Source organism: Nyctereutes procyonoides, unplaced genomic scaffold (genome assembly GCF_905146905.1).
Source record: "Nyctereutes procyonoides isolate TBG_1078 unplaced genomic scaffold, NYPRO_anot_genome, whole genome shotgun sequence".
Taxonomy (NCBI): domain Eukaryota; kingdom Metazoa; phylum Chordata; class Mammalia; order Carnivora; family Canidae; genus Nyctereutes; species Nyctereutes procyonoides.
Window position 1 is genome coordinate 41141037 of NW_026575024.1, and position 25616 is coordinate 41166652.

Below are 25616 nucleotides of genomic sequence, written 5' to 3' on the forward strand. Positions count from 1 at the left end.
ACATCTCTCATCTCCTCCACCTCCTCCCCAAATTTACCTCCGCACTGATTATCCATAACCTTCTTGGTTCCCTGTCTTCATCTTTGCTCATTAGTTTGTTGTCTCACCACAGGTGAAGTGAGACTTTTATAAAATAAGAATATACTCTCCCACTTCTCCTCAAAATCCCTCAGTGACATCCAACATGACCCAACATCCATATAGTGACCCACATAGTCTTGACCCACTATACTCCCAACCTGTCCTGGTTTTTTTTCTCTGCTGACAGTCTCTCTTTATTCACTCATGTCCTTGTTTTTCTTCAAATGTCTTAAGTATACTCTTGCCTCAGGGCCTTTGCACCTACTACTCCTTTACCTGAAATGTTCACTCCAATGCATATTCAAAGATAACACCATGACTACAAGGACATTTTCTGCTTTGTAACTGCGAAATCTTCAGCACCTAGAAAAGTGACACTAGGCTGGTGAACAATTTATGATTATTGAATGATCTAATGAACTATACTCACTAGAAATTATTTTTTTGGTGGTATTAAAAAAATATATACCATGGCATCCTATGGCTTTTGCAGAACAAAGATAAAATAGCTTAGGAACTGAATCCTTGAATCAGAATAAAATTCAAACTCTTTGCCCCTGTCAATCTTTCCAACAGCATCTCTTTCCTTTATCTCCCTCCCTCACTACTCTTCAGCCACACTGGCTTTCTTTCTGCTCCTTGAACAGGCCAAGTGTATCTGAGCCTTTGAGCCATTTTTCTGGATGTGCTTTCTTCAGGGAAACCCCTGTTTCTGTACCTTTGCATGGATGATCTCACTTGGATCTCATTTTGAAACTCTGTTCTTGGTGAGACTTTCCCCCATCACTCAAACTAAATAACTCCCTTTCATCATGTCTCTATCATGCCACACTCTTTATTTTCCTCAAACACATATCCAGAGAGCAAAGACCTTACGTGTTATTTCTAGCACTGTATTGCCAGAGCTTCACATTATATGACACATAGAGGACACTCACAAAATATTTTCAGAATTAATAAATGTTTTTAGTCTGGCTGCTCAAGATCAGACAATCTCTGCTGCCTCCAAGATGGCACTAGCCACATGAGTCTGTCTCCGACAAAGACTGTGAGAACCTCTGGGACAAGTACGATGTCTAATTCATAGTCACTTCCTTGCCATTTCCCACAGTTCCTGGCACCTACTTGTACCCCATAGATGTTTGCCAAACTAACACGAAGCAGCACGAAGGCCATACAACCTCTTCACCAAGTCATTTCACTGGAGAATATGAATATTCACTTGAGAATAGAGAATATGAGTTACAGATAGTAAAATATTAAAAGTGAATATTACTAGATGGCCAAGGGAAGCCATATAAAGAAGGGTAACAAAAGAGTTAAGACATCAAAAAATTAAGTGCCTAGAATTAGCTTTCAGAGGGAGAAGAAATACAACAGTGAGATAATCAATTCAGGTACTCATTTTAGAGCAATGCCAAGTTTCTGGTACTATAAATTTGCATGGCCTTTTTTTTTCCCTAGGCTAAGAAATAATGTTATTGATGTACTACATTTAATGGTTCCCATGGATAAGCCATCTTTTTTGATTACCTGAGCACCCTTCTTACAGTAGCTATTCTAAACTTTCTCCATCCTCCCACTCTCCCTTCCTCCCTCTCGTCCCTGTCCCTCCCTTCTTGCTCCTCCTCTCCTCCCTTTCTTCTTCTCCTCCTCCTCATTCCTCTCCTTCTCCTTCTTCTTCTCTCATCTCACAGATGGTCCTATCTCCCACTTTGCTGAGAAAAATCAAGGTCATTAAAGGAGAAATCCCCTAACCTTCTATCTTCTCCATCAAACTATCTTTGATCTAGACACATTCCTCTCTCATTTTCTTCTGTCTTGATATAATAGCTACTTTCTCTTTTCCAAAAATTAACCTTAACTTTGCATCTGAATACCTTTTTCTTTTTTGTTAAACAACACCTTGTGTCCTCAGTTATTTCCTATTTCCCAGAATCATGCATATATTTCTTCTATTTGTTCCTTCTCTTTAGCCTTCAAACATATACAGGTCTTCCCTGTCTTAGAAAACCAATGGTTGCTCCTATTGCTCCTCCCCAACCCAGTTGCTATATTTTCCTCTGTGGCTAAGTCTTATATGCATCACACCTCCATGACTATCTCTGTTCTTACAATATAGTCCCTCTGTTATCACAGAGTCCTGCTCTGTGATTCATGTCTCAACTGTGGTAACACTGGACTACAAATGTGGATACCAAACATGACTTTCCACATTTCACATTCAATGACCTCCTCCCACTGTTGACTCTGTTGGGTTGATATGCAACATTCATCCCATGGTTTGCCCATAACTTTCAAACATGATGCATGCACACCTACTTTTCCTCCAACTTATTCTCCAAATTATTGTATTTCTTAATTGTGGACAGCATTCTAAGGTCTCTATTCCTTTTGACTTAAAAAGTTTTTCTTGGAGACTTTGTCCACTTTTATGGCTTCAGGAAAACAATAAATCAATTTCTAAGGTTGCCGAGCACATTCCAAGGGCCATGTGATATTTGGGCCTCATTCATCAAATATTTGGATGATTTATAGAAATAGGATGCTGAACTAGTTCAATAATCATTGAGTTAAACATAAGTATGGTTTTTATAGAAATCTAAATAGAACAAAAGTTTTATAGCACTGCAAAGAGAACCAAAATTCAAAAAATAGTTTGAAAAGAGAAAGGTTACTTAGAATAATGTTTTAAAGTATTATGATAAATATTTTATAAATAGTAGAAGGAAGAAAATGGGCATAGGAGTGGTAACTAGTCACAGTTTCATTTCATTAGCCGTGCTGGTGGAAGTGATGTCTAAGCTGAGTAAAATTAGCTACCTTGAGTGAGAGTGGGCTGATGTTGCAGGAGGAAGGAGCAGCATGTGCAAAGGACTGCAGGAGAAGACAGAATGATGCACACTTCTGTTTACTTAGTGGGTATTTGGGTTTCTACTGACACATCATCAAGAGGACCAACAAGCATTTTTTGTTTTAGGGTTGGTTTTTTTTACATTATTTATTTTTAAAATTTAAATTCAATTAATTAACATATAATGTATTATTCATTTCAGAGATAGAGGCCAGTGATTCATCAGTCTTAGGTAATCTTCAGTGTTCATTACATCATGTGCCCTCCTTAATGCTCATCACCCAGTTACCCTAGCCCCCCATCCCCACCCCTCCAGCAACCCTCAGTTTGTTTCCTATGATTAAGAGTCTCTTATGGTTTGTCTCCTTCTCTGATTTCTTGTTTTATTTTTCCCTCTTTTCCCCATGATCCTGTTTTGTTTCTTAAATTCCACATATAAGTGAGATCATATGATAATTGTCTTTCTCTGATTGACTTATCTTGCTTAGCAAAATACCCCGTAGTTCCATCCAAATCATTGGAAATGGCAAGATTTCATTCTTTTTGATGACTGAGTAGTATTCCATTGTATCTGTATACCACATCTTCTCTATCCAGTCACCTGTAGATGGACATCTGGGCTCTTTCCACATTTTGGCTACCATGGATATCACTGCTGCAAACATTGTGGTGCAGGTGCCCCTTCAGATCACTGCATTTATATCTTCAGGGTAAATACCTAGTAGTGCAATTGGTGGATTGTAAGGTAGCTCTATTTTCAACCTCTGAGGAATCTCCATACAGTTTTCCAAAGTGACTGCACCAGCTTGCATTCCCACCAACAATGTATGAGGATTCCCCTCTCTGTATCCTTGCCAACATCTGTCATTTCTTGACTTGTTACATTTAGCCATTATGACCAATGTGCAGTGGTATCTTATTGTGATTTTTTATTTGTATTTCCCTGATGCCAAGTGATGTCGAGTATTTTTTCATGTGTCATTGGCCATTTGTATGTCTTCTTTAGAGAAATGTCTGTTCATGTTTTTGCCCATTTCTTGATTGAATTATTTGTTCTTTGGGTGTTGAGTTTGATAAGTTCTTTATAGATTTTTCATACTAGCCTTTATCTGATAACACATTTGCAAATATCTTCTCCCATTCTATCAGTTATTTTTTGGTTTTGTTGACTGATTCCTTTGCTGTGCTTTTTATCAACTTTTTATCTTGATGTCCCAATAGTTCATTTTTGCCTTTGTTTCCCTTGCCTTTGGAGATGTGTCTAGCAAGAAGTTGCTGTCGCTGAGGTCACAGAGGTTGCTGCCTGTATTGTCCTCTAGGATTTTGATGGATTCCTGTCTCACATTTAGGTCTCTCTTTCATTTTGAGCTTATTTTTGTGTATGGTGTAAGGAAATGGTCCAGTTTCATTCTTTTTCCATGTGGCTGTCCAATTTTCCCAATACCATTTGTTGAGGAGATTGTCTTTTTTCCATTGGATATTCTTTCCTGCTTTGTCAATTATTTTTTGAATACTTTATTTCACATGAATCTTCAGACGGGATTTTAAGGAGATTTTAAGTAGAATTCTTGGCTGTCTACTGCCATGGTCTAATACAGGAAAGGTCAAATGAGTGATAACAGTAAGTCTATTGTGAAAGGGAAGAGCAAGTCCTAGGCTGGGGTGGACAAGATGAGGAAGGTAAGCTAAACCTTAAAGTAACACTTGAATTTCATCCAGTTATAAAACTGATTACTGTGACAGATAGACATAGTTCTGGCCCTCACACACATTGTAACTTTTCCTCATATGTCTCTTCTATAAGTGTCTACTATATTAATTTCAGTAGGCTGACTAAAGAAACAACCTCATAATCTCAATGGCTTACCATGAGAAAAGTGTATTTTTTACCTCACATTCCAAAGCTGTTCTGAGGAGGGAGAAGGCTTCTCCACACAAACATTCAGGAACCCAGGATAATGCATTCCTATACCTTGTACTTTACATTTTCTAGAGCCTTGATATCCAAAATGTGATTCCTGTCCCAGCAGCATTATTACTATCATGTGGTAACTTCCTAAAAATGCAAATCCTTGGGCCTCACCACAGACTGGCTAAAGTCAGAGGCTCTGATTCTAGGATCCAGAACTATGTTCTTCCCAAGCTATCCAGGTGTTTCTAAAGTTTGAGTACTGCTGTCAAGGCCTAGTGGGTGAGGACAGGGAATGTGGAGGATCATACAGGAAGATATTCAGGTGCCAGTCCCAGAAGTAGCACATATTGCTTCAGTCCACAGTCCATTGGTTTCTACTGTGTCATGAGGCCCTGCCTACTATTTAAGAGGGGATGGGTGTATGGTTCAACTCTTTGCTCAGAAGAAGAGTTCTCCCCTCCTCACTGTTCTTCCCACTTCAGGTTCCCCCCACCCCCAATTAAATTCATGCTCTGCTCAGTAGTCATACTAATCTTCCTAAAAGGGGACTCTGTTATGCCACCCTCTGACTAAAACCTCCATGGGTCTCATAGCTTCTGAATGACACTCCTTAGTTCTCCAAGGACTGGTTTCTGTTGCCTCTTTGCCCACCTCCCTTGAACTCTAAACATCAGCCATCTTGAACTGCAGTAATAACAACTAGCTGGTCTATTCACTGGCCACACGCCCACATCTCTCAGCCTTTGTGCCTATAGCTTTTCCCATACCTCCCTTCCTCCTGGCCAGGCCCATTCAACCAGTATAGCTCAGCTGGGATGTGACAGCCAAAAACATCTCTCTGAAACCATTTCCTATCTCTCCCTCAAGACTGGGTAAGATGACCTCTACTAACCTAGAATCATTCTTATCACTTGGGATTTCAGTCACTTGAGTCTCTGGAGAACAGAGACTTCCTGGTTTTCCATAAAGAGCCTCGCACATGGTAGATATTTAATGAATGTCTTTTAAGTAATTAATTCAAAGTGGCTTACTGGATGCTCACTGGGTGATTACAGATGAGAATGTTGGTAGTACTGTACTTTGGCCAGAATTTGTTATTAAGTCCAATATGCTTACTCTTTCTTTCTTTTTTTTAAGATTTTATTTATTTATTCATGAGAGACACAGAGAGAGATAGAAGCAGAGACACAGGCAGAGGGAGAAGCAGGCTCCATGCAGGGAACCTAACGTGGGACTCGATCCCAGGTCTCCAGGATCACACCCTAGGCTGAAGGCAGCGCTAAACTGCTGAGCCACTGGGGCTGCCCACACTCTTTCTTAATAAAGTACTGCACAACTATAGCCAAGACCTTTACCCCTGAATACACGAGGGTTGCATATACATGGGTCTGGAGTAAAGCAAACCTATTTGCGTCACCAGAAAATCAAGTCAAAGCCCCACTCTGGTCACAGCCCATCTTTTTTATAGACAAAACCTATAGATAAAAAAATATCTCCATCCCATGTGATTTTACATATGTAATTTACATAATAAGTAGGCAAATAAAGAAGCCCAATATTTGACACATAATCAAATTACATTGTTTAGAAAACAGAGAAAAATCTTTCTGGTGCTGGTAGGACACAAAGATCTCTCAGTAGCTTAATTGTTGGATGAATCAATCCCCTATTCCTGTGAGTGCTTCTGCCATGACTCATTCTGATGGACTAATCTTTAATTGAAAATGATAAACTCAGAGGATGTTCTCTTAAAAATATATGGCAACACCCTTCACAAGGGTATGAAGATAAGTAATATTAGCTTCCAAAAGTTATGATAATTCCTCATGTAAAGAATATGAGCAGAGGCAATGGTTGCTGCCTTGGGTCTTCTCCTCACCTGTGCTCTTGATGATCCCCTTCTCTAATGGACTTTGCTTTAGCAGCTACTTTCATATCTCTTTCCCCAATGATTGTCTCCTCAGTCTGTAATCAATCGTGACTGCTGCTCCCATTGCAAAAAAACATGCCCAAGTAACAGACGTGCCATTTGGGTTCTCTGTGAAATAGATAGGTAAATGGTTGGAGTGAAAAAGTCTACTGAGGAATAAGGTGTGTGAAAGTCAAGGAGAGGAAGCAGAGTTGTGCTTCCTCTCTTTGAGAAGAGAGGTGGCATCACTTGGTCAGACTTGCATAGCTAATAAGTGGCAGAGCCAGGATTGAAACTCCACACATCCAGCCCCAGAATCCACGTGCATAACCACTATCTGTACTGCCTATCTTCTCCTGCCCTGATAGATCATGCATTTTATTATTACTCAAATCATAGCTTTTCATAATTATTTATGATGGGCCAAACACTCCACTAAGTGCTTCATCACATACATTACCTATTTGTGAGGTAGGCATCACTTTGTGTCTTTTACATATTAGAAACCTGCATCTCAGTGAGTTTAAATAACATGCCCAGAATCATTCAGCAGGTAAGTAGCAGAATCAAAATTCATACTTGAAATCCATGCTTTCAACCCTGATGCCACCGGTCCTTCATACTGTCATTGCCTTTGCATTATGATAGAGCTCCATTGTAACCACATAACCTAACAAATTACAGACAATGAATAAGAATTTGCAAAATGAATGAATGAATTCCAGAATTTTTGTCTGCAATTGTGGAATTATCATCTTTTAAATGATGATTTAAAAATCTTAAAAGAATTATTGAGATAATACTATTCCCAATGTTTCAATTATCTTTTTAAAAATATTTGCGATAGCTCTTATGCTATGAATAAAATTTCTACTAGTCAATATGTTAGGCACACATACTGGAAAAGGTTCAGGAACTTAACGATGTTGTTTTTATGAATAACCGTGGATGAGCAGATAATTCTTAAACTTCCATGCACACAAGAATCACTGGGGAAGATTGGTTAAAGTGCAGATTACGAGGCCCCACCAGCCAGATTCCTATCCAATAGATTTGATAAGAAGCCTAGAAATGCGCATTTTATGATAATCTCCAAGTAAGTCTACAGCCGATGGTCCATCGACCACATTCTGAAAACCTCAAGTGAATCACTGGTGCTGCCATTAGCTCATCAACTTCTATGTCACCTATGAGAAATCTGAAAAAAACATATAGCTTTTCCAAAGGGTAATATTGCCACTGGAATACAACGGTTTGATGACCATTATCTCCTATAATGATTTTTAGAACCATATGATAAGACCTGAGACCCATAGCATAACACATGTTATGTGCCGACTCAGCTTTGTTGGATCAGGGTGGACAGAATATTTCATAACTATTTAAAGCTTCATACCAATTTGGGGGGTGGGGGATCAGCTAATGACTCACTTTGCATATTCATTGTGTTTATGTTACCCCAGCAGAGTTTTATTTTTATTTAATAATATATCATCAAAATTAAGATACCTTGTTATAAGAATTACTCTCCCATTAACTATCACCAAGTAAGGAAAAAAAAAAAAATCCCCCAATGGAGAATTCAGTATAAGACAACAAAGAGCTATGCCCTTCGATGAGGTCAAAGGAGAAATGGGGACAGTGCCTTAATTTGTGTTCCTCCAAAAGCAGATCCTGAGCCAGACCTCGGTGCAGGTAGTTTATTTGGGAGATGGTCCCTAGAAGCACAAGTGAAGAGCAGGGAAATGAGACAGAAGGGAAGGGACCTATGAAGTATCAGTCATGAGCAGATTACTACTATAAGAAAATGGACTTGGTCTCCACTGAGGAGTGAAGACCTGTGTAGACCACATCATAGAATCGCTGCATGGAAGGGTAGGGAAGCTGGGGCATTATTGAACAGCTCCTTTCCTTCATGGGTTGAGGGTCACCCCTGGCCTTATTAGATCCCCAGCACTTTTTAGTGAAAAGAAGCTATTTTTTAAAGATTTTATTTATTTATTCACGAGAGACACACACACACACAGAGGCAGAGACACAGGCAGAGGGAGAAGCAGGCTCCATGCAGGGAGCCCGACGTGGGACTCGATCCTGGGTCTCCAGGATCACGCCCTAGGCTTAGGCGGTGCTAAACCGCTGAGCCACCGGGGCTGCCCTGAAAAGAAGTTAATAAGCAAATGATCCTCAAACTTCCATATGCACAGGACTCCTGGACTGCCCTTTTCCCCGGGCTGAGCAAGTCACCTGAGCACTTGGAGAAGCAGAGAGATGCTTCAAAGAGGGGACTCTGTCCAAGTACCCAGGGTTACTATGTCAACTGCAGAACTCTCAGAGGTGGCCTCGGGAGGATGGCCCAGGCACCAAGAACTGCTCCAAAAAGCCAAGAAACTTGGGTATCTTACCTATGACATCGATGGAAGTAGATTTAAAAAAAAAAAGTCTCCCATGAGAACTTGAGTCACAAACTGGTACTAATCCCACAGGTTTGTGTCCTGAATTCATAACCCAGTGCAGTACACAGAAACCACAGGCAGGGAATTTAATTTAACTGATTTCTGGTTGGTAACGTTGTCCAGTGACTAACCAGCAAATGTAAATCCTCTGTCTGAACTTGGCTTCAATCCAGGTTAACAGCAATTGTAGTCCTATTGATTATTCATCTCAACTTCCCATATGTTAAAATGTAGGGGGAAAAAAACATGTCCTCAAATCAAGGTAATACAGTAGTAGCAATATAGTTACAAGATAGATGCAATTCCTGCATACTAAAACCTGAAAGGGGATAGTAGGGTGGCTCAGTGGTTGAGTATCTGCCATTAGCTCAGGGCATGATCCCGGGGTCCTAGGATCGAGCCCCGCATCAGGTTCCCCACAGGGTGCCTGCTTCTCCCTCTGCCTATGTCTCTTCCTCTCTCTGTGCGTCTTTCATAAATAAATAATTTTAAAAAAAAAAGAATAATAAAACCTTAAGGGGCACCTTCCACTTTCCCCCAACATACACAACCACACCACTGCAATTCTCATAGAAGTTTCTTTGTAATGGAAGACACAGTAAATGGTATATGAGAACCCATCTTCTTTCCTTCTCCAAGGTTTACAACCACACAAATAATCAATATTCTCTTGAAATCAGCCAAATAGCAACTGGATTAAATGTAACAAAACCAGAAATCTGAAATTGGAGGGCAGCTTTTAGTAGAACTCTTCTCATTTACCAAAGGGGGCCACAGGGCAGGGGGAATGTTCCTGCTTCTTACTGCATTATTGTAGACTTTCTAAAAAAATTTACAAGCAAAAAATGTCAATCTAATTCTGCAAGTTGAACAAAATTAAGCTTTTGGTTTTTTCCCCTTCAAAAAGCCTGGTCTTCAGGCTTTTATTTGACAATCACATATGGCCTGGTCTGCACCTTTTTTTTTTTTTTTTAAGAAAAGCATTGTGGCCAGAGATCAATAAATCAAAACTGGGTTGCCTCCTCCTCAAAGGTGAATTGTTATCTTGCTGAAGAGGTTATGTGACAGGATCTCAAGTTTGGTAAAATAACATGAACAAAAAAAAAAAAGGATTAAGATTTCTTTGCCTGAAAGGGAAATTCTGGATATTATTTTTTCTACTATGAAAGAGTTTCCTGAATTGTCTCCTAGAACAAGAGATTAAATGTCAAGAGATAAAGCAGGTGCAAGGCCCATTATTTGGTGTCCTCAGAGCCCATTCTCTCACTGAAGTTGCTGTTTCCATACAGGGAATGAAGTCAACTTGACAACTACAGAAGGAGTATCTATGACAGTCTGAGAGAAGAGGCAAAAAGGCAGTCAGAGGGCTAGGGACTCTTGGTTGTCAAAATTCAAGCTAGGCATTTCTGACTATGGGATAGACCAGAGTGCCTCCGTCAAGATCATTAGTCAAGAAAAAGCAAAATTCAGCAGTTAGGAGCCAATCAAGCTGTAAAGCAACAGGCCAGTTAAAAGGCTCAGCATCCCTGGGGTTTGGGAATAGGACTGGGCAGCCTAGTGATGTCAGCCTCAAGAGGCTAGTGCTACAGCATAAATCCAGGGAGACCCCTGAAGTCTGGAGGATGACATCATCACAGACTCAACCACCGTTGATTGACCACCCCCTTTAGTACCAGAGGCCTCAGATCATCTTGTGCCCAAGGAAGCCATGAAACCTTATGCTGCTCATGTTTAGAATCACTTCCCTGGGGAATCTCTGGGTGGCTCAGTGGTTTGGTGCCTGCCTTCGGCCCAGGGCGTGATCCTGGAGTCCCAGGATCGAGTCCCACATCAGGTTCCCTGCATGGAGCCTGCTTCTCCCTCTGCCTGTGTCTCTGCCTCTCTCTCTCTCTCTCTGCGTCTTTCATGAATAAATAAAATCTTTTAAAAAATTAAAATAAAATAAAATAAAATAATCACTTCCCTGAATTCCAAACTAAGCCACCAAATACTTTAAACCCTAGGGGTAGAAGTTCCAGAGTGACATTAACCTGGTTTTTCAGATTAAAGAGGACACAGAGTGAGCCCATCTTTAAAATGATGATCAAACCACCAAGCTTTAACTCTAAAGTATCTGGCAGAGAAATATGACCCATACTACAGGGCCCTGAAGACCCTGTACGAGAGGTGAGCCTTGGTACACCATCATTTTTACTGAGCCTGCTGCCACTGACCACAGAGAAGTCCCTGGCATCTGATGAGGACCTACTCTCTTCATCGTGAATAAATTTGTGCTACCTTCTCCCACCCAAACATCTTAGGAATGCAAGACTTTCAAGTCCATTGCTTTCAAATGGATCAGCACCCCAAATTCCAGTCTTATTTCAGCTTTCTCACCATTGTCATTAGTGTTTGATGAAGTATTAGAAATAGCCCAAAAGTGGAGTTAGGAGAAATTTTAATTCTGACCTCAGAGCCAGGTGACCTGAGGCAACCATGCCTTTTCTCTGAGATCCAGTGTCCACATCTGTGAAAGGGTTTGATTGGTCTAGGATATGGTCAAGGGTCTTTTTTATTCTGAGGAATGCAGTCCTATTCAGACAACAAGAAATAACAGAGTTACAACCTAAAAGGAGAATAAAGTCCCTAAACAGAAGAGGTTCGCAAACATAACAAAGACTTCTCACAGGCAACTTTGAATTCTGTTTAGTAAAAGGCTTCTGGCTGATTTTAATAGCAGTTACATTTTAGTTACATATTTAGTGGATTTGGCCTGGACAGTCTTTTAGGGTGTGTGTGTGTGTGTGTGTGTGTGTGTGTGTGTGTGTGTGTTTGCTCTGGTAGTGATAAATATTCAGAAAGTATAAACATGGTTAAAGCCAAAAAAACCTCAAAGATTAAGATCCACCTATCTGTGATAAGGCATTGTGAATGGAAAATGGATTAGAGTTTAATACCAGGTGTGTTTGAAAACTTTTCCTAGTAGGAAAAGTTATATCTTTTTTTGAAGGGTGGGAGGGGGAACTGAAAGAATTGATGTTGAGGAACCAAGACCAGAAATAGAAATACTGTAGCAGAACTGAATGCACTTAGTTATCCTTCAGAGACCTCTAATAACTATCCTCCAGTGCTCTGTAATCTGCTACTTATTTCTTGGATGCAGCTTTCTTCCTGGGTGTAGATTTCTAGTACTGTGGTCATGGACAAAGGTGATGATACACAAGGTCTTATTTAATGTTCAGAATAAATTGTGCTATTTAGGAAAATGGAATAGACAAAAAGGGCAAAATCTAGTGGAAATAATTAAGGAGTCTATAATTAAGGATGTATAGGATTAAATTATTCTTTGACTAAAGAGCTATATACTTAATGGTGCAGGATTTCAACCAAAGCAGTCAGAGGCACTTTCTTTCAGGAACCTTAAATGTATGATGAAGTTTCTGAGAATCCAGCTTTGGTTATTGCCAGCACTGAGTTCCTTCCTTATGAAAGATTCCACATAAAGAACCACTGAAAAGCCCAAAGCTGCCCCACTGTGGCTCCTTACATAGTTAAAACCCTATTAGAATGAAAGAATCAAAAGACTCCTCTGGAAGAAATACATATCTCTGTGTTCACTAAGACCCTGCTGTGTGCAGATTTATCTGGTTTCTGTAGAGAAACAAAAGCCACGATGGGTGTGTGATGGTGTGGGGAGGGAGTTTGAGAGACACTCAATCTGTGTTATTCCTGCTGGAAAGACCCTGATCTAAGACCAGTGCTGGCAGCCCCTGGCTGAGAAGGGCCTCCATGTAGTTTCAATTCCTGCCAGGCTCTGAAAAGGTGGGGAATGCATAATGAGGCCGAATGAAAATTAGATGCTTAATTGGGGTCCGGGAAAAGGAAAGAAAAAGCCAGGCTTATAGAATGTGATCAACCTCTAGCTCAATGCCTGGGAAGCCTTCAGTGGTTGCTATCATGCACAGAGGAACTTGAACTCCCTTGCAGCCTGGGGAATGTGGGGGAATGAAAGAAGAGTGAAAAGGTGGAGGCGGGGAGGTGGAGCTGAAGGAAGAGTAAAAAGGGGCCAGGCCTAAGGTATTCTGGCGGAAGATGTGAAAAGCGGAGTCCTTCAGATGTTTTACAGACAGGAGATATTTCTTCCTAACCAAATGCTTAGCATGGGTGCAAACGATCTGAAACTGATCCAGCCACCTGGCTCCAGCTTCCATGCCATCTGCCTGTCCTCGAAGAGTTTTCTTCACCCTATTCAGAAAAGGTGAATCACTCTCTCCTTTGTGCCTTTGCAGTTCTTGATAATAATGTCACTTGGCTTGTGAGCAGTTAAATCTCTCTCTCTCTCTCTCTCTCTCTCTCTCTCTCTCTCTTTCTCTCTCTCTCTCTCTCAGTCTCTGTTTCTGTCTGTCTCCCAGCTAGCTTGTGAACTTCATGAAGGCAACCATACCATATGCCTCATTCATTTTGTCTCCCAGCCCATAATAGGCATCGAAATATCTGGTGGACTTTTTTTTCTTCCTAAATATTGGGTTTTTCTGTAGAGTAGTTATTTGAACAATAACCAATGATGAATTTCCAAACCATTCTCAAATGACTGTATGGAGGCACATCATCAGGTAAAACATAAAAGAATGTGATCTCATGCCTACCCCCAGCAACCGCCACCACCTTTCATCTCCTACTAAAGACAGCTTCTGATTTTGATTAGAGTAGAATATTACCAATTAATACATGAAGTGTGTTGCCATGGAAAGGGTGTCTTGTTGAAACTTGTGAATTTTCCACTTGCTTGATCCTGTCAGCCTAATCATTTATTATTTGACTTTGGAGAGGGAGCCCTGGGCATATGTCTACAGTGTTTGTCCAAGTGATCAAGAGAGGTAGTGTGGTCAAGTAGTAGCTTTAGCACTGAGGTTTTGAGGAGAATGTACACTAGGTAGGGGACAGAGTATACATTTGTCCCAAATGATACCTTTGTCCCAAAGCAGTATGAACTAAATAGAAATCAAGTATATCAGTCTGCTCAGGTGGCCATAACAAAGTACCATCGATAAACAATACAGATTTTCTTAGAGTTCTAGAGGCTGGGAAGTCCCATGTTCAAGATGTTGACCAATTTGATTTCACGTGGGAGCTCTTTCTGGCCTATACATGGCCTCCTACTCAATGTCTCCTCATGTGACAGCTCTCTCTTCTTTCTCTCTCTCTCTCCCTCTTTCTCAGGCCACAGCCCTATCAGATTAGGGCCTCAACATTACGACCTCATTTAACCATAGTTATCTCCATAAAGGCCCCATCTTCAAATATAGTTACATTGTGGATTGGAGCTCTAACACAGGAATTTGGAGGAATACGAACTTTCAGGCTATAACATCAAGTCTACAATCAGAACAATCATTTGATGAATATTCCTAAAGCCAGCTGCTGGCAAAGGTTAAGTGTGTGTGACACATGTAGGGAATATACAATCACACTAACCAAAACACTTTGTACACCTGGTCTTGGGTTTAAGATGATGGTGGGAAGTCAGATTTCAAACCTCACTCCTTCAAATAGTAACATGAAAAGAGATACATAAAACAAGCAAATGAAGAACACCAACAAAAACAATAATCTGACAGAAGAATGGGCTGGTAGCCATCAAAAGAAAAGGTACATTTCCAGAAATGCTGAAAGCATGAGACTGGTGTTGCCCAGCCTACCCCCTAAATCTACTATGCTCAGAAATAACACTGAATAGGACCTTACTAGCTACCATTTGCCTCTCCAAAAGGGAGAGGAGAAGTCCAAGGAAATTTCCACAAAAGTATACAGTCAGCCATGAACACCTTTTATTTCTCCCTTCCCCAAGACACAGGAAAACCCTCTGTAATTCTACATTTCAATTATCTCCTGCTGGGAGTAAAATGGGAGAGGAAAAGCAGACCAATAACAAATGCCTAGAACTAGTTACCTCTAGCAAAAACCAGGAATTTCACTAGATAGAAAACAAAAGAGAAAATCAACAAGGCAAGATCTTGGGGCACCTGTGTGGCTCAGTTGGTTAAGCATCTGACTTCTACTCAGGTAGCAATCTCAGGGTCCTAGAATTGATCCCTGTTCCAAGTTGGTCCATCTCTGTCTGTCTGTCTGTCTGTCTCACTTAAGAAATCCAGTACAACTAATGTGGTAAATAGCTCTGGCTACTTTGCCTCTCCTAAAGAAAATCCTCAAAAGAAAACACCCTTCTTGGTAGCTCATGGAGGACCAACAGGCCACAGATACTTTGAGAAAGAAGAAACATGCTAATGAATACGTATCACATGTCTTGCCCCTTGACAGAGGAGGAAGGAATGAAGCCAGTGAGCATGCAAGTCAGCAAAACACAGACGAAGAAGCTATTGTGGAAGGAAACACAACCCCAGACAAAGCTTAAAATTCCCTACAATAGCTATAAAAGAATTTAAAAGAACATTAAAGATCTAGAAGTTAAGGTGATAAATGACATAATGATCTGAAATGTAGTCATGACAGAGACACGTTTTCAACCATTAGGAAAATAAATCAATTAAGAACAGCAAAGACAAAGTTACTGACAAAGAAAAAAGGCTTGAGATTATCACAGTGAAAAAGAACACAGAAACTCTAAAACAATTTGAGAAAAGATGATATATATAGAAGAGAGAAGGAATAAATTGTTCTATGTGGGAACAGTTGGTTCTGTTTCTGAAATTTAGAAGTCAACATATAGAAGAAAAAAAATTCTCTAAAATGAAGGGAAAACTGAACTGATGATCTAATGGGCAGACCACATTCCAAAAAATCAATACAGAAATCTCCCCACAAGAACACATATTTAACAAATTAGTTAATTTAATTAATACTAATTAATTAATTAAAGAATTAGCATATGTTTAAAAACAAAGCCTAAGCACAGATCAAACTCATGACTTTGTAGCTATGATTGCTATGGGACAAAATTAAAAAGCAATGTCAGGACTGAGTTGATTAAAATGTATTATTAAGAGTGGTAACTATTATCACAATAATGTGGCGTAGGAAGCCATCTTCAATCTCATGGGCTTAGAATATAACTAGCTATCTTTGGTTCATGGATATGAGAATCAACTACATTTAGTCTGGTTAGGAAGGAAACCAAGCTGTTAGTTGAATCCAGGTCATTGTCTCCTTGGATCAACTGCTCCCTAAAGCATGTTCCTCCTGAGGTAAAAGGCAGGCACACAAGAGGCCAATCCCCAACTCTACAAATACAGAGGGTATTTCAACCCTCTGTTTGACTCACTTCTGCTACTATTCCATTGGCCAAAGCAAATTCCATGGCCAAGTCCAATATCAAGGATAGTGACATAGACTCCCATGGTGGTAGAAAATAGGAAGTGAACATTTCTGTGTAATTATCAAATCCACCACATTAATAGTGAAGCTAGAAGATAGATAAGGCAAAAATCAAGATGGTTCAAGAATACCACTTTAAATCCAGACAGGGCCTGCTCGCTATAGCTGTTATAACACCCATGCAACTATATACTCTGAGAAATAATTATTTGTCATTTGAAATATTGCATGGAGTTTATTGTCAACACTAATCTCAAAAGAAAAATTTGAAGGATCCTCCAACATCTCTCCATGTTTATGTATTAAAAATCTGGTTAACTGCATTCTATGAGCATCTAAGTAACTTTTCTTTATGATGAGACCTGTTTAATTTATTACTTTTTATGTAATACAACTGACCTACAAAAGGTTACCATAATCAAGGCTTTGAGGAGGACAGTTGCTGTTGGTAATTGAAAATGAAAAAAGTACTGAATGTCCCAGACACTTTCTATTTTAGCATCTTTCATCTCCTGCTAGGAGCCCTGAAATGTACCTCCTGTTTGTATTTCAGGCAGTAGCAATCAAAGTGGGGGGAGGGACCCGCAAACTGGAATAAACAAGCTCTAGAGGCAATTTTTGTTTTGATCAGATTCTGTTGTCTACATGAAATGGATTCATTTCCCCAGGGCATTCAGTTGCATTGCCCAGGAGGGTAAGAGCTGATAGGAAAATAGCAGTTCCACACCACACACGTCAGAGTAGCAAATGTCTGTCATTCCTCTCCCTCTTCCCAAATACATCACACACATGCATGCACGCACGCATGCATGCACATACGCACACACACAAACACTTGAACCACGCACCGCACACAGTCATATGTTCATGCCATATGCACATATCCTGCATACTCATGATGTTAAATAAATTAATAATGTCTATCAGACATACCTTTAGTGTCTTTGGAAGCAGATCTAATAGCTAATGCTTCCCTCTGCTCCTGGAGTGCAGCCATATACAGGGCTACAATTTTGATTTCTGGTTTTATCTCTCTGTGTCACGGGTCTCAAACCTGCCATCAGCAGGAGATGTCCTGCTGATCTGTGCCAATATGGTGACCTAATCTGAGGTTTCTCATATGGACGTTTTGTATTACAAAACAATAAGGTTGAAAAGACAAAACATAAGGCAACCACCTCAAATGCTCACTATTTTTTGATCTGCCTTTTGGGTTTTGCTTTCTTCAACGTCTTCCTTTCTCATTTACCTAGTTCTTGAAAGTGTTTCCTATGTGCCTTCATTTTCCTTGAGCATTGTTTCATTGACTAGCATCCTGCCTATTAGATCAAAAGTTGTCCATGATGCCACAGGGGTTCTCCAGAGTAATATCACCAAAGGGTTGTTATCATTGATAGTAATGACCTTGAAAGAGATGTCACAGAAGAATCAGCCACAGGTACCTTTAGATCCCATTACAAATAACAACCCTGAAGGGAAAGTCAAGGAAGTAATGTTTAGTGTCAGGTCAATTAATTTCCCTTTCAGAGTAATTATTTCTTATGAAAAATAACAATAATGTTATGTGTTAATTAGTTCTGACGGTGTCTCAGTGAGTTAAACAAGGAGTTAGAACATTTTATAAGTTAGACAAGGAATGAGAACATTCTGAAGCCACTCTAATAGTGAAAAAGCCAAGGCTTTTTTTTAAATGCTGAGCTTTGGCCAGAGTCATTCAAAGAAATGAAGTGACTAACATGATATTCTCTCATGACATATTTGTTTGTGTCTTGCCCATTTTCCATTGGGTTCTCTGTCTGTTCTCTGTTGTTTTGCATGTTTATTTCTTTTTATTCAGTGCAGGAGTCAGTGATATTTGATATCAAATATCAAATAATATTTGATAATATTACAAATAACTTCTTCCACTCTGGCTTACTTTTTACTCTCTTAATGGTGTGTATCCATAAACTAATGATGCTAATTTTAGTGTTGTCCAGATTATCAGTCTTTTCCCAGAAGGTTATTGTTTTGCTTTTCCTGTGTAAGAAATTTTTGCCTAATGATGTGAAGGGCTTTTTCCAAGTTACTTTTCATACTTAGTTCTGAAATCTCCCTGGAACTGATTTTTGAAGATGGTGAAAACTGTTCCTTCAGGGTAGGTTTATTGTTTTGTTCCTGAACCAATTCTAATTCTTTTCCCCTAAAATTATTTTATTTCACATTCAAATTTGAAAGACACTTTTGTTTGCTGTGAAATTTTGCACAGGTAATCATTCATTTGGCACTTTCGAAGATGCCATTGCATTGTTTCTGCCTTCGATTATTTTTGCTGAGAAGGCATCTGTAAGTCCTATTGGTGCTATTTTGATGTTAATGGATTCTTATACACTAGATCATTTTATACTTTTTCTTTAACCTTGGTTATCAGCAGTTTTATGATGACTGGCCTGATTGAGGTTTGCTTGGCATTCATTCTGCCTAGCGATCATAACACTTTTAAAACAGTGACTTGATATCCCATTAGTTTGGGGAAATTAGCCATTATATCTTAAAAATTGCTTTTGCCACTTTACACATAGGATAGACCCCATCTCATATGTCTACTAACTTTTTTGTGTATTTTTCACCTGTACTTTATATTTTCTTCTAATCTAGCTTTCAGTTTACAAGTCCCTTCTTTGGCTATGTCTAGTGGCTGCTGAATTCACCTACTGAATTAATAACTTCAATTATAAGATATTTTCCAGTTCTGGACTTCACATCTGACATTTTAAATAGTGTCTAGTTATCTGATAAACTTCTTTGCCGTGGAAATTCTCCAAATTGGCATCTAATTCTAAAATACATTAATCATTATTTTAAAAGTGTGTCTATGATATGTAGATCTCTAACATGTCTCTATATGTTGTCTTATTTTCGTGGTTTTCAGTGATTTGTTCTTATTATTCCGGAATGCCAGGAAATTTTTTTATTGAATACTGGATCCTGTGTGTGAATAATTGTAGAGATAGCTTGAAGCTCTGGGTGGTTTTATCACATTTTTGCTTCTGACAGGCCAGTGGGATTGAGGCAGAGCTCTGCCATATAATCAGGAATTGAATTGATTAAAAGTTGGACTTCAGTTTTTTTAAGAGCTGGTCTATATCAAGTTCATCTTTGCCCCCAGAATATAAGCCTTCAGGTGGCCCACAGAAGACATGAAGTACTTTTCCGGGCACCTCTTCCCTGGTTAGCTCTGATCTCCAAGTTTTGCCCTTCCGCATCCCCCAGGCCTCATAAGACATCTGGAGGCTCTGTTCAACTTGTTGGCACATGTGGAATGCTAGGCTCTCCATTTTAACAGGTTTTAACACAACCTCCTCAAGCTTGTGTTATATTGATGGCTTGCTACTGAGTAAAAATGGTTTCTTAAATAATCACTCCAGTGTTTTTAACTGTTATTGGTAGGAGGGTTAGTCTATATCATGATAATTCACCTTAGGCTGAAACCTCTTTCTCAGTGCAATTTCAATTTGCACTTCTTTTATTATGAGCAAAGTAAATCATCTTTCACAGGACTATGGGCTGTTTTATTTTTTTAATGAACTGTCTGTTAAATTTCAACTTTCTATCCAGATTTTGATCTTCTTGATCTCTATTTTTAGAAGTTCTTCATGTATTAAAGATATAAACCCTTTGTCTATGATAAAAGGAATATTTTTCCTCAATTTATAATATTTTTCTTCTAAATATTTCTTACGGTATTTTTTCCATCCAAAAGTTTACTATGTTTGTATAAAATCAAATGTTTCCATTTTTTCCTTATTCTATTTTGAAGCATAATGAACCAAGATTTCCTGCTCTGAGGCTTAGAGAAATCAATCAATGATTTCTTCTGTAATTGTGCCTACAGGAATGTGTTGATGAGAAACTGAAAATGGCCCACTTTTTAGAATTGGTGGAGTGAGAAAGGATATGGTATGGTTTTAAGTTGGAAGGTTCAAGTTTTGTTTCCCCTTTCCCAACATCATCCTCAGGAACTAATGAAAACTTATGGGTACAGTTACTTTCACATTGAAGGCTTGGGATCTGTCTTTTTTTTTTTTCTTCTGTTATCCTTTTCCTGACTTCTCTCATCTACTTTCATTCCATCAATGTTATTTCTACATTGACATCTTGCAAATATGCACATGCCTACTCACAATCCTCCTCCTCAGGACTGGATGCAAAAGCTTATTTGGCATCTCCACTTATATGGCCGTGTACTTCAGACTTCACATCTAAAATGGCTTTCTCACCTTCCCCCATTCTGCTTGTTTTATATGTCTTCAAGTACTGACCCTACCATCCATGCACCGGGGCTCAGAGATTGGTCATCTTTGAGTCATACTTCATGATTGTCAGCTTCAGTAAATCATTACCAAGACTGCAAGTTCTTCTTTGAAGATATCTTCCTTTGAAGAGATTACAAACTGTAACTTTACCATCCCTGCTTCATCCTCGCTAATACGCACAACAAATTTAACATACACTGAGCTCAATAAGTACTCATGTAATGAAAATGAATTCAACTTTCTGCTTTAAAAAAGTAGAAAAACAATAAAAATTTTGAAATTATGGATTTCCAGACCTTTTTCTGTATCTGTACTTCTCAATACCCTTGGCCTTAAAGCTGTGAAAACATAATAGATTTTTAACTAAGATGTAAGATACTATTGTCCTTTGGGCTATCTGGAAAATTTCTCACAATAAGAGAAAACAATCCACTTACTACTACATTTAAGCATGTTGTATAGTTTCAGCCACAGCAAATGGATGACACACCCTCTGAAGCTGTGCAGAATAGAGATCAATCACAATGAAAATTAACTAAAGACTTGATTCCCAGCAATTCAAAATGGCAGCATTTGAGACTGTCTCCTAGGAAAGCATCTAAGCTATTCATTTTATATTTAAACACAAAAACCCTCACTGCTAGGAAAATGAATTTTTCAGCTTTCAGACATGCCTAAAGCAAAACAGGTTTTCTTTTTTCCCTTTTCAAAGGTTAAACTACATAAACTCTCTCTCTCTCACCCCCCCCCCTCTTTCTCTGTCTCTCTCTCTCACACACACACACAGACACACACATACACACACACACACATCCCTAAATTTAAATTGTATGTTGTTCTGATTAAACTGAGTTTCTCTGCTTTCATGCTACCAGATTTTTAATTTGAGAAATTGTGTATGTATGTATGCAATTACCTCACAAATTAAAGAGAATTTAGATGACAGCACTAAAGAATTCAGGCAATTCAACCCACTATTTCCTCCCTTAACCTTTTCTGCAAAAGAAGTTGAATCCCAGGAGTATTTTTAAATTTAAGAGGGCAATGGAGGGTGACAGAACAATTGGCAGTCAGGCTGTTCTAATTCTCTATTAATCAAGGACTATCTTCCTTTCAGCTCAAGGCGAGGACACACCTAGAGTTCCTGTGCAAAGCGAAGGCTCTGGCTATGCAGAAAACTCTCCAAGTCTTGATGGTAAAGTTCTGAGCTATTTGAGCTCATGTAAACTACAAATCTGACACATATTCTGTGTGTAATCTAGGATTAGGGGAGCTACCTATTCTATGCGGCAACATATTCAGTTAGAACAAGGTAAAGTTCAAAAACCATGTTCTACTAGGAACTAATAAAATTGGCAGCCTTTGGGGAAAAAAAATGATGCTAGCTGTTTTAGAACACTATATGCCTCAGGTTGATCACAGTTTGTAATATGGAGGCCATGGTGGATAATTCCAAGGGTAAACAGGACTGAAGTCCAGCTGGAGAATATTATGGGAATATCGCTTGCTTCTGAAAAAAGTACTTGCCCAAAGTTATCCCTGCTCTATAGGGGCTCCAGGAAACATTCAAGAGAGCCCTGGCTTGGTTTTGGGCTAAGATTATCTTGGACCTTTGTCCCTTTACCTCATTACATCACTTCAGATGGCTTAGCCAAAAACATAGTGGATCTTTAAAACCACCTTAGCAATCAGTTTACAAAAAAGTCTCCCTTTATTCACATCTCATTTTAAAGGCATCTGAATACTCTGAGCCTGAGGAATGTTAATATACCCTTGCCCCTGTATAGCTCAGCTGTAAAGAAATTTATCAACATGGTTTACTGTTGCCTTTCCCAAACTTATTTGATCATAGGATGCTTTTTATATTGACATTTGTTAATAGGTTTTGGAACCAGTGACCCTTGGGTTGGAGGAAGAAACATAGAAGAAAAGCTCTCTTATATTTTATTCTGCATGCTCCCTCACTAAGATGGGTGACCCTACAACAATTTCATAGACCAGGATAGAAAGTACATACATTATTCTCCTTATATAGGTAGCATTGCTGCATCTGGCCGGTTTATACCCGGGGTTTAGAATAAACTCACACATCATTAAAAACCAGATGGTTTGCAGGTGGAACAGAGAACTGCTTTAAAACCTTCCTCCTTGAGAAAGATAGGTGGTATGCCCTTCAATGTTTTTCCCTCTTTCAAACCTCTTTGGAGTGTGAAATTTGCCACTATTTGCCACTATTTTACTTTAATCGAGTTTTCCTATTTGAGAGAAAGAGATTTGGACTGTTGATTTTGTGCAAATAAATGGAGACTACCCGAACAAGAACAAGCAGAGGTTATTCAGCTGAATATAGCCCAGGGTGTCTGCCATTATGACTTGTGTTTGTGGACTCAAAGGCAGGCAGGGAAGTAGGAAGCCTTTATAGTTAAGAAAAGATTTCAGACATCCTTTGACTGGAGATCATTGGCATGGGGAAGCTAGATTTGGACAAACTAGAAGTGGGTGATTGGTTTGGGAACATATTTGGCTTTCCCTGTTTGGTCCTGTGTTGGAATCATGGGGCAGGCTATAGTGAAGCTGGCAGTCAATGCCCAAGTCCTGGCCATCCTAAGCTGATTGCTGCAGAGGCTGCAGTTGGGTTGCCCCGGCTGGTTGCTGCAGAGGTTTTTCATCAGTTATATTGTTATATATGGTCTGGCCATTGTCCATTTGTATATTGTCTCCCCATTTATAGTATGCGCTTTGATGCTTTAAAAATATCCATCTAATTGAACCTACTGACCCTTGAAAATTTCCAGCCTGCTATGCCTGCTCTGGAATACTTCTGGACAATAGCATTAATTACGCATTCTGTTTTCATGCAAATGCTCCCATAGAACAATACACACAGTTAAAGTAAAAGCACACATATCATCATTGCTGTGTGACCCGGTTAGAGGTTTTGCTTTTCTATTGCAGGGCATCCACTGCTGCTGCACCCATTGGCAAGTTTGCAGGGTCTGTTTTGAAATTCAGACTTGAAAACTTAGCAAACCAAACAGGCCTACTGACACTGCCATTTTAGAGCAAGCTGCTGACCTCTCTGCATGTCAGTAATCTGCTTTGCTTGGTTTTCTTTTTATTTTCTTAAACATCTATTAAGGCCTTTGAATTTACCTCAGGATGGTAATAAATACACCTAAAATGTCAACCCAAAAATCTGGTACAAAATGACAACTCAGCTTCTACAGATCCTTAAGAGGCAATTCTGCCCTCCCTGACCGCTGCCAGTAAAAACCTGCAAAAATTAGTCCCCAAAATCCTGAATGAGTGAAAACGAAGTGAAAAGAGGCATAAGATAGGAGATCAGCAATGTAACCACTCACAGACCATTTTAATGTCACAGACCATTTCAAGAGATTTGGATATTTTTTTTTCTAGAGATTTTATTTATTTATTTGAAAGAGAGAGAGCATAAACAAGGGGCAAAAGAGAAGCAGGCTCCCCACTGAGCAGGGAGCCCAACTCGGGGCTCAATCTCAGGACCCTGGAATCATGACCTGAGCCAAAGGCAGATACTTAACTGACTGAGCCAGTCAGGCACCCCAGATTTGGGTTTAATAAAGATTTAACCTTTTTTGTTTTCCTTTCTGGTTACAGTTGAAATGAATAGTCAGGTTGACAGTGTAAATGACCCAACAGAGAGTCAGCCAGAAGATTAACTAATAGGTAAGTCACCCTGTAGTGGGATTTTCAATTGATTAAACCAGCCATGGGAAGTGTTTGTAAATGACATATTGGATTTCCCTCGGTCCTGCCAAATCCCACAGCGTGGCTTGGGCTAAACTTTAAAAATCTTTATACCAAATGACACAGTGGAAGGAGCAAGGATAACCCCAAGAAACCTACCATCCCCTAAGGGAAAAAGATAAGCTACAGCATATTCAAATGTGCAATTCCCTGGTTTTCTGAGTTTTGATAACAGGAAAAAAATGTTTCCATCCATCTAACCCCCTGGCCTCCTGGAGGGATCAAATTATTTCAGCAACCCCAAGCTGATTCTGAAGCATTGCTTTTCCAGAAGCTACCTGCTGAGTTGCTTAGTATATCTGTTTTTAAGCATAACACTAAATTTCTGCCCTGGAGAGTGTGGAAAAGCACTTGAGTGCGTTTAGGCAGAAAGAAGCCTGACTTTTGTCCTATCTTGTCACACTATGACCAGTGGGCCTGTGTGTCTGCACAGGGTTTGTTGAGTTGAATGAGCCTCAGGGAACTCCCCAAGAAAATCATAGTCTGGGTCAGATCATGTTTAAGAGACTTTCCAAACCAATGTTCTAAATCTCACAGCAGCCTGAAATTTTTCTAAAATGATGAGCGGTCTATAACCTTTTTCCATATCTTGAGGGCTGGTGAGAAGAATTAGAGAGAGGTCAAGCTCACTATTCCAACTCCTAGCTGAAAATACTAACTGAAAAGAAACTGGTGGGATAGACTAATTGTGGCTCATCTGCTCTAAGAAACAATTGTGCTAGCACCATTGCCTCTCAGCACCTTCCTGCACTCCCTACCTCTTCTCAGTAGGTCTGTGCACTCACTCAGAAGACCATGTTGCACCAGACTCTTGAGCTCCAGCATCACAGCAGAATGAAGCTTGAGAATATATGAAAGGAGGCATCTGTCCTTCCCATCATGGTGTTGAACATCATTTAAAACTAAATACAGGGCAATCTCAGTGGCGCAGTGGTTTAGCGCCGCCTGCGGTCGGGGGCCTGATCCTGGAGACCCGGGATTGAGTCCCACGTCAGGCTCCTTGCATGGAGCCCAC

General features: G+C 39.6%; 1 protein-coding gene across 1 annotated transcript in view; it reads left to right on the forward strand.

Annotated features, from left to right (window-relative positions):
• MACROD2 (mono-ADP ribosylhydrolase 2) overlaps positions 1-25616 on the forward strand; it is a 1896077-nt gene that overhangs the window by 1865870 nt on the left and 4591 nt on the right. The window contains exons 17-18 of the mRNA XM_055345329.1: positions 21933-22010; positions 24452-24520. Coding sequence (XP_055201304.1) covers positions 21933-22010; positions 24452-24513 — 140 coding nt within the window. The 3' untranslated portion in view covers positions 24514-24520. The remainder of the gene's footprint in view (positions 1-21932; positions 22011-24451; positions 24521-25616) is intronic.